General features: G+C 54.5%; 1 protein-coding gene across 1 annotated transcript; it reads right to left on the reverse strand.

Annotated features, from left to right (window-relative positions):
• Positions 1-1077: 1077 nt before the first annotated feature.
• Positions 1078-8107, reverse strand: LOC122212858 (testis-specific Y-encoded protein 3-like). The gene is made up of 8 exons (XM_042926836.1): positions 8008-8107; positions 3948-4260; positions 3239-3767; positions 2468-2545; positions 2212-2323; positions 1974-2119; positions 1796-1880; positions 1078-1270 (listed from the first exon to the last, which is right to left on the reverse strand). The coding sequence occupies exons 1-8, from the start codon at positions 8105-8107 to the stop codon at positions 1242-1244; spliced, it is 1392 nt and encodes a 463-aa protein (XP_042782770.1). The 3' UTR covers positions 1078-1241.
• Positions 8108-8331: the final 224 nt, after the last annotated feature.

Consider the following 8331-nt stretch of genomic DNA (forward strand, 5'->3'; position numbering starts at 1 on the left):
GTTTGCACTTGGGAGTCTTCTCACAAGTCTCACATGGCGTGTTGGACACACGGCTTAAGCCTGTGGACACAGAGGAAGAGCATCACCCGACTCATCACGGCTGATGATGAGAGGGCAGAGGGCACACGGGAGAGGTTGGCGTGTTCGTGCCCTTGAAGAGCCCCACCTCCCCGCGACCCTCCCCTCTGTTGGCTTGCAATCTGGGCCACCCATTCGTAACCAGAGGTCTTTTCAGAAACAGCAAAGTTCACACAAGGGCATCAGCACTAGGACTCCTTCAGGAGTCGTGTGTGTGTGTGTGTGTGTGTGTGTGTGTGTGTGTGTGTGGTGTGTGTGAGAATAAGTGAAGCGGTGTTTGGGAGGCTCAGCTTCAGGAAGTGGAACCAGAAAAGTTGGCTGTGATTTTGGAGTTGCGTGAGACTGTAGTGGGCTGTTTTCTCTGCAGTGTGTATGTTGTCCCTGTCAACTCTGCCTGAAGCAGAACTTCATCGGTCTTACCCACCCACTCTGCCTCTGGTCCCTCGGTTCCTTCCCCTGGACACCAATCTTACAACCTGCTCACAATCCCTCAAATATGTGTGGCTGGTCCTGAGATCCTGACCTTGTCCACAAGACAGTCTGCATTGGTAGACGTCTGAAAACCAGAGGGTAATCAACCCTGGAATTCCTCCCTGTGTGGCGGTTCAGTCAACATGACTGAGGGTGTCCCCATGAGGGATTCTGGGGGCACCATCATGGACATGCCCAAACCCTGAATATTGGACATCCCTGGCCTGTGCTGGCCTCTCCGTTTCCTTGAATTTCCTCATTTTCACAGGAAAGCTATGAACCTGGGCACTGGCCTTTCTCTCAGGTTTGTGCCCTGGCCTCCCTCACTCAAGTCCCCATTGCTTCAATCTTACTGACCTCACATGCAATCCCAATGTGTGACCCATCCCTACGGACAATGTCCTACGTCCCGCCCTTCCTTGGAACTCCAATGTGCAGGCACAGAACACTTACACCTCTGGACAGCCGCATGTATACATGGACACGCCCCAGAGCGAACGTGAGAGGAAGACACACACAAACACTTCATGCTGTTTATCTCCCATTCTATATTTCTTCAAATGTATTGGACCCCCGCCCTGCGCCACGTGTCACCACCACCCTTGTCCTTATTTCATGGCCAGGAGAATCTTGTGGACCATCGGTGAGCATCGGAAGGGTTTCCACTGGGGTCGATGAAGTGCGACGCTCCTTCATACTCTTCTCAAGATCGTGCATATCCCTGGGGTATATGGGTACACACAGACAGACACACACACACACACACACACACACACACACACACACACACACACACACACAGGACAGGTGAGAGTCTTATCTTGGCCCTGAGTAAGGTTGCGTGAATGTTTCCAAACGGAAAGTAGGATGGGAGGGTGTGATAAGCTGTGCCAAAGCTGACAAGGGGATCCAGAAGCCAGACAACATGTGGGATGGTGGTAGGAGGCCTGAGGGTGGGGTTCATGGTCCGGGAATGACAGTTGTCACCGTGCTATGTGATGAGCCAGCTTTGGTTGTCCCGCTTTGCTCATTCTTTTTGTCTAGCCCCCTTCCCACCTTCAGGCTCCCCAAAGGGGCAAAGCCTCTTTGACACGTTACTTCTTAAGACTCCCTGTCTCAGGCTGATGCCCTTTTGACCTGGGGTCACCTCCTGTGCCGCTGTGAGTCTCGGTGCCTCCATGCAGAAGAGAATTGTGCCCTGGACCCCACGGCACACATTTCCGTGCCCACACCCTTGGCTGCTCACCTCTTTCCCTCTCAGTTCTCTCTCCTGGGGCCTCCTTCATCTTGAAATACGGCAGGGGGTTGGGCCAAAGATCCTCTATGATTATCTGGTAGGGGAGACAGGCCAGGCCTCAGGTAGCTATCCCACGCAGTGGGGGAACCCATGAAAATCACCTCCCTTCCTTGTTACAGGGCCCCACCTCAGCAATCCTGCTAGAGCCGGCAAAGCTGTGGTCAGAGAACCAGTTGAAGAAGTTGAGGCTGCTGTTGTCATGCCTGCGTCTGTAGGCCTCCTGTCTGTACCTTGGGTACCACTGGATGGGACTGGAATGAGACGCCCTGTACCCTGCAGGAAGACGAGTATGTGAGAAGGCGCCAGAGAACTTATCGCATTCAACCCTCCACCCACTGCCGCCCATGCAGTCAGTGGACACTTACCATCAAGGCCTAGGACATACTCCTTCGTAACGACTTCATTCTGGAAGTAGGAGTTCTTGCCAAAAAACAGCAGGATCTTCCGGCATTCCCTGGGAAACTTGTGTTCCTCCACCTGCCGTGGTACAGTGGGGCAGAAATGTGAAATCTTGTTCCAGGAGACCCGCCCTCCCCTGAGGAAGGAACACATCACTTCTCCCCACCACCTCCCCTCCCCACACAGCCAGCCACCCACACCACCTCCCACTCCCAGGCCGACCTTCAAATTGGTCATGTGGCGAAGCATGCTTTCATCGGGCTTACTAATCAGGGCTGACATCTGAGGGTGGTTCACAAACTGCCGCAGGTCAAAGAGCCTTCAGGTGCTGGGCGTGAGAGAGCTCGAACCAGAGAACCAGTGTGGACAGCCTCCAGGCGTCCTCCCCCCGGGACTGGCGTCCTCCCCCCAGGGTCTCAAGCCCTCCCCACAGGCTGCGTCCAGGCCCACGGGGTCTCAGGATCGCGCAGGGCTCTGCTAGACACGCACAGGAGGCTGTGCATGCCCAGACGCCCGCAACCACGCCTAGCTTTGTGTGCTCGTGAGGACACTGAGGACGCTTACTTCCACACAGCCAGACAGCACACATCCGGTCTCGCGCCGACCAGTGGGCATTCACATCGCCTTCCCCGCAGCAAGATGCTTAGCGGGACCCAGAAACGTGCCCCCACGCGGCTTTGTGTGGGAAGAAGCCCTGGGTCATTTCCCCGACCTGGCCTGGACCTCCACCGCCACTCCCCACTCTCCCAGCGCTGTTTCCGTGCCAGGTGCGACGTAAAGCACACATGCCTCCTCCACCCCGGCACTGCCCTCCTCCCACACTCATTGCAGAGCCAGGACCACCGGATGGGATCACGTTTGCACGTTCCCGGCCACTGGAGCGTGGCTTAGCTCCAGTCCCTGTCCTGGGTTCCTCTAAATGGCACCGCCCTTTCCTTCCTCTTGCGCAAGCCCAGCCCCCTCTGGACCCTCCACCAGCAGCAGGAAGGATACAGCCTTGGCCCAGAAACCACGGATGCCCTGGATAAGGGCACCTCTCTGCTGCAGATGTCGCTGCCGCCTCTGCCACATCCTGAGTTTGAGTCGAGCGTGCTCCCGGCTGGCTTGTTTATTCACCGGCTGTAGCTCTATCTGAAGGGCCGCCAGAGCCTCCAGAGCCTCCAGTGGGGAAGGGCAAGGACGGAGGCCTGACTCTACCTGCTCCTTCTTATCCTGCTTCACCTGCAGCTGCTGGGCTTCTTCCACCCATCGGCCTTCCTGCTCACTCGGCTTCTGTTCCTCCTCCTCCCGCTCCTCCTTGTCCTCCTTGCCCTCCACCTCCTCCTCGCCCTGCTGCTGCTCCTCCAGCGCTTCCTTCTCCTGCTCCTCTTCCTCCTCGGTTTGCAATTCTGCTCTCCCTTTAATGGCTCGCACGCCTTCCCTTCCTCCTCCTGCTCCTCCTCCTGGTCCCCTTCCCCTGCCACTGCCGCCGCCAATGCCTCCACCGCCACCGCCGCGGCCGGCGCCCCGGCCGCCGCCGCGCCTGCTTGTATACCCTGCTGCTCCTGCTCCTCCCCTTTCATTTCCGCCAACTCCTCCTCCTTCTGCTCTTCCTCCTTCTGCTTGGGCTTCTGCTGCTCCTCCTCCTTCTAATCTTTTACTCCTGCTGCCTCTCCCCCTCTTCCTCCTCCTCCTCCTCCTCCTTCTGCTCTTCTGGTCCTGCTGCTCCCCCTCGCCCTTCAGGTCCTCCTCCTCGTGAACTTGGACCTTCTCCTTCCCCGGCTCCTGCTCCTCGTCCTCCTCCCCCTTCTTCCTCTGCTCATGCCCCTCTTCCCCAGGCGCGTCCTCTTCCGCGGCCGCCACCTCAACCTCCTCCTCCGCCAGGCCCCACAGCGCCTCCACCGCCACTATGTCATGCACCAGCGGCACCGATATCTCGCTGGGGCCGCCCACCTGCCTCTCGGGTCGGGCCTGGCCTTCCTGCACAGGCTGTTCGCTTGTGGCCTGCAAGCCTTCGGCCTGCGGCACCTCTGGCCCTGCCGGAGACTCAGTGTCCCACGGGCTCCTGTCTCTTGACCACCCACTTCCAGACGCTGCCTGCCCGGAAAGGGAGGCCCATTCACTGCCACTGTCACTTTTCTGTCATATCCCGTAATATGGCACCTCCAAGACAGGCCCCTCTATTCACATTCATTACTTTTTACTGCAGGCCCATAACCTTCATGCTCATTTGACTGCCATGCCCTGTCATGGCTGCCTATTTACTGCCAGTGTCACGATATGCTCACGTGATTGCCACACCCATCTGACTTCCGTGCTTATGTGACTGCCTCCTTCCTGGCACACCTGCAAGTGCTGTGCTCATGTCACCATGGCACACACTTGAATCTGCACCCTCAGGCCCGCACGCTCAATTGATGCTTGCGCATCAATTGACTCTTTTCTGTCTTGCCCCGTGAATCCCATGCTGAGGTAAATGCCACACCCAGCACTCCACCCACAGGAGTGCTGCATCTGTATGATTGTTGTGTCCACCGACTGCCACAGCCATGTGACTGCCATGCTCCATAATGGCTGCCTGTGTCTGAATGCCACGCCCATGTCCCTGATGCATCTGCCTGACCACATCCCAAGGCGCTGCCGGGCTGGGCTCATTCAATGTCCGAGCCCACATGACTGCAACAAACACCTAATGACCAAGCCCTGGTGTCTGCCCCACCCATTGACTGACACATTCCTTCACGCTGTGCCCACTTGACTGTCACACCCTGTAAGGCTGCATGAATGTAACTGCCATGCGCACTCATGGCCACGGCCAGTTGACGGCTGCCCCCACCTAACAGCTGCTTCCACGCGTGGCTATGCTACAGTGATGGCCACCCTCATGTAATAGCCGCATTTGCCTGGCTCCATGCCCACATAGTCGCCATGCCCTCGAAACTGCCTTGTTCACTTGGTGGCCGCCTCAGGGCAGGAGGTACAGACAAAGGCAGGCCACAAGTGGAAACGGTGACGGAGTCCCCTTCTGGTGTCCCTCCCGTGCCCTCTGCTGACGGTCCTTACTGGTGCCTGCGGCAAGGAGAAATGGTCACAGGGCCCCTCTGCGGGATCTTCAGGGGAGGCCGCGGAGGGCAGAGCTAGACCGGAGGCGGCACATTGCTAACCGGCAACGTGAGAGCCGGAAGTCTTCGTGTCCCTTCTGGCCTGAACCCTCTCTGACACACGAGGGTGTTTAGAAGATGCTCCTTGGATGTGGCTTTCCGGAAGCCGTCCCTTACGTGCGTAGGCCTCTGTTCCTCGGATGCAGGGACGATGTGGTGTTGAGGACTTTGCAGAGTCCTCCTGTCCCGGACCTTTGCCCCGTAGAGAGGAGGCCCCGCTCAGGCCTCATCCGGCTGCAGGTGGGCAGCCTGGCCGGGCTTGGGAGGAATGCTTCTCCTTTGGCTCCTGGCGCAGCTGGCCTGGCTTCTGCGCTGTACTCCCGACTGCCAGATGCAGAGCCCCTCCTCTGCCGATTGTGCTTGAGCCGTCCTCCAGATTTCGGTTTCTGTCTGTGGCTGTCCAGTGCAGCCTCCAGATCTTGTCCTCCTCTTCCGTGGGACTTCTGCCTTGACGCTTTTGTTGGCCATATTCCCCCTCCGCGCACGAGCTCGTCACCCAGGCGTGTCTTCCTTTTATGTATCTCGTCGGCCGGGGTCTGGCCGGTAGTTAACTTGCCTTGGTCCCGTTGTGCAGGCCACATTTGCCTTTCTTTTTACGGGGTCTCACGTGACCAGCTCTCCTTTTAGGGAGGCTGAAAGGAACGTGTTAGAATAGTCAGAGCGAGCCGTCGCGTTCTTAAATGCCTCGGAGTAAACACCAACTCGCTCACCGGGAGACCAAAGCCCAGGAGGTGGGTTGTGGTTTCTTTTGTTAGTTTTAGGGGGCATCGTTTTGTCTTTTCTCTTGCTTTTTGATTTTGGTTGTTGACCATGAGGAAAAAGAAGAGGTGTTTTTTTTTTTCTTTCCACAATTGAGATTTTGTTGGTGGTTTGATGATCCGTACACAGACATTTCATTTTGTCTAGATTGTCTTGAAGTTTATTTATCTATTTTGAGAAAGAGAGAGCATCCCAACTAGGCTCCACAGTGTCAGCACAGAACCGGACATGGGGCTTGAAATCACAAATAGTGAGATCATAACCTGAGCTGAAATCAAGAGTCGGACGCTTAACCGACTGAGCCACCCAGATGCCCCTCATTTTGTACAGTTTTTAACACAGATACCAAAGACCTAAACAGATGTAGTCTGTCACTCTTACGTAAACCGTTATTCCGGTGACTTTACAGCTTGAAATGTGGAGGCAGATTTTCCTTAGGAAGAGATAAGTATCAGCATCTTGTGTGTCGATAATCTGTTCAACCACAGCGCTCCCCACCTCATTCACAATTCACAATTTAACATCCTAAACACGACTTGTTCAAACTTCCAGGTTTTTCACGGCACACAACCAAAGTGTTTAGGGAAACTGGGCTAGCATGCTCAGGAACTGAGTGCGCCAAGATCAGGGAATGGTTTTCTTTAGGAATTGTGGGGAGAGAGGTAACTTTCAGTGTTGGAGACACACGAAATACACGACCGTGCCTCCAGATTGCCACATAGAATGCTTTGTACTGTCGGCTGTAAAAACTGCTCCCCTGACCCGTGGAATGTTAAGCTGACCCAGACAGCCAGAGCCTCCTGGGATTCCATATCTTGCTCTTTCCTGGTTGTACTAAAAAATACATAACCAGCAAATGATTTTTCCTCTTAAAAAAAAAAGTTACACTTAACTTGGATGAGGTGAGATTCCCTCCTTAAAAATATTCCCAGACTTAGTAAAAAGCTTACATTTCCAAAATAGCGATGAAACTCCCCTCTGGATTCTGTAAGGAGACAGGGCCCACCAGTAAGACGTGGCGTGTGATCTTAGGCTGGGCTTCCTTCACCTCTGCTTCTCCAGAGGCTGGGCTCTCCTGAAGCTTTCATTCCTCTGTTTCCTCAGGTAGATCTGTAGTTTCTTGGCCAGTCCCTTCAGCCTGTTTTCCCATTTGTTTGCCCCTTTTTTTTTTGTTTGAAGAGGTTTTGTTCCATTTCCACTTTTGCTGGTGCAGGTTTTAGCTGACAACTTGCGTGTCTTCTCTGGGGCTCCCTCACCGCCCCTGCACCCGAGTTGACCTTTCTCTCGGGCATCTTGGCCGTGGAGAGGGTGCCGGTCGGTCCCAAGATGCCGAAGAGCCTTCTAGAAGCTCGGCTGCCTGGCTTGTGTGGCTTCTCTTGTCACGGGGGGCCGGCAATTATTACTTGTTCCAGTCTCCAACACATTTAGGTGGAAGTTTCCAGTTTTCAGTGGGCTTGTCTGTTACCAGAGATACACATTCAGGTTATTTCACTACTTGATACTTCCCCTGGATGAGTCAGGTTTCCTTTCCGAAACTTTTTGGTTCTGGGAGAATGAGTAAAATACTGAAATTAAGCAGCCTGAAGCGGTGACGTCAGGGATTGCCCCGTCTAACAAAAGGCATTGCTTTGTCATGCAGTTCCTGTTGTCTGGACCATTCCTGAGGTAGAACTGATAAGTTGCACGTGTGATTTGTGGCCTTTGAAATAGGATATTAGACTCCGTGTCGTTTTCCTCCTTTCATTCTGATCTCTGGCCATCGTGATTTTCTGAATCACTCAAGCACAACACCTTCACACCAGTGGCTTCTTTCCTTTGGCCCATTGTGTCCATCTGTGACCACATCGTGAGGTCTTCCCTCACAGCGTCTAGAGTCCTTGCCCACGTTCCTGTTCTCTGCCCTGTGTCGTTTTGAGCCCTCGTGTCTGTCCAGCGCCAAGATGAAGGTGAGGATCTTCATCATCACCACCTTGTTCTTAGGCAGAAATTCATTTCACGTGTTGTGCCTGCAAGGTTCATCTTCCACAAATACTTGCATGAATACTATCATTTTCCTACTTCCATGCCTGCTTTCTCTGGGCCTTCACTGCCTACAGGATATTGTCCCAGATTCTGATTCAAGGTCAAGTTCCTAATCTTCTCCCTTCTGCCCTTATCTTCAAATGCCCTCTTGTGAGAGCTTTACAC

Source organism: Panthera leo, assembly GCF_018350215.1.
Source record: "Panthera leo isolate Ple1 chromosome Y unlocalized genomic scaffold, P.leo_Ple1_pat1.1 chrY_random_Un_scaffold_81, whole genome shotgun sequence".
Lineage (NCBI taxonomy): Eukaryota > Metazoa > Chordata > Mammalia > Carnivora > Felidae > Panthera > Panthera leo.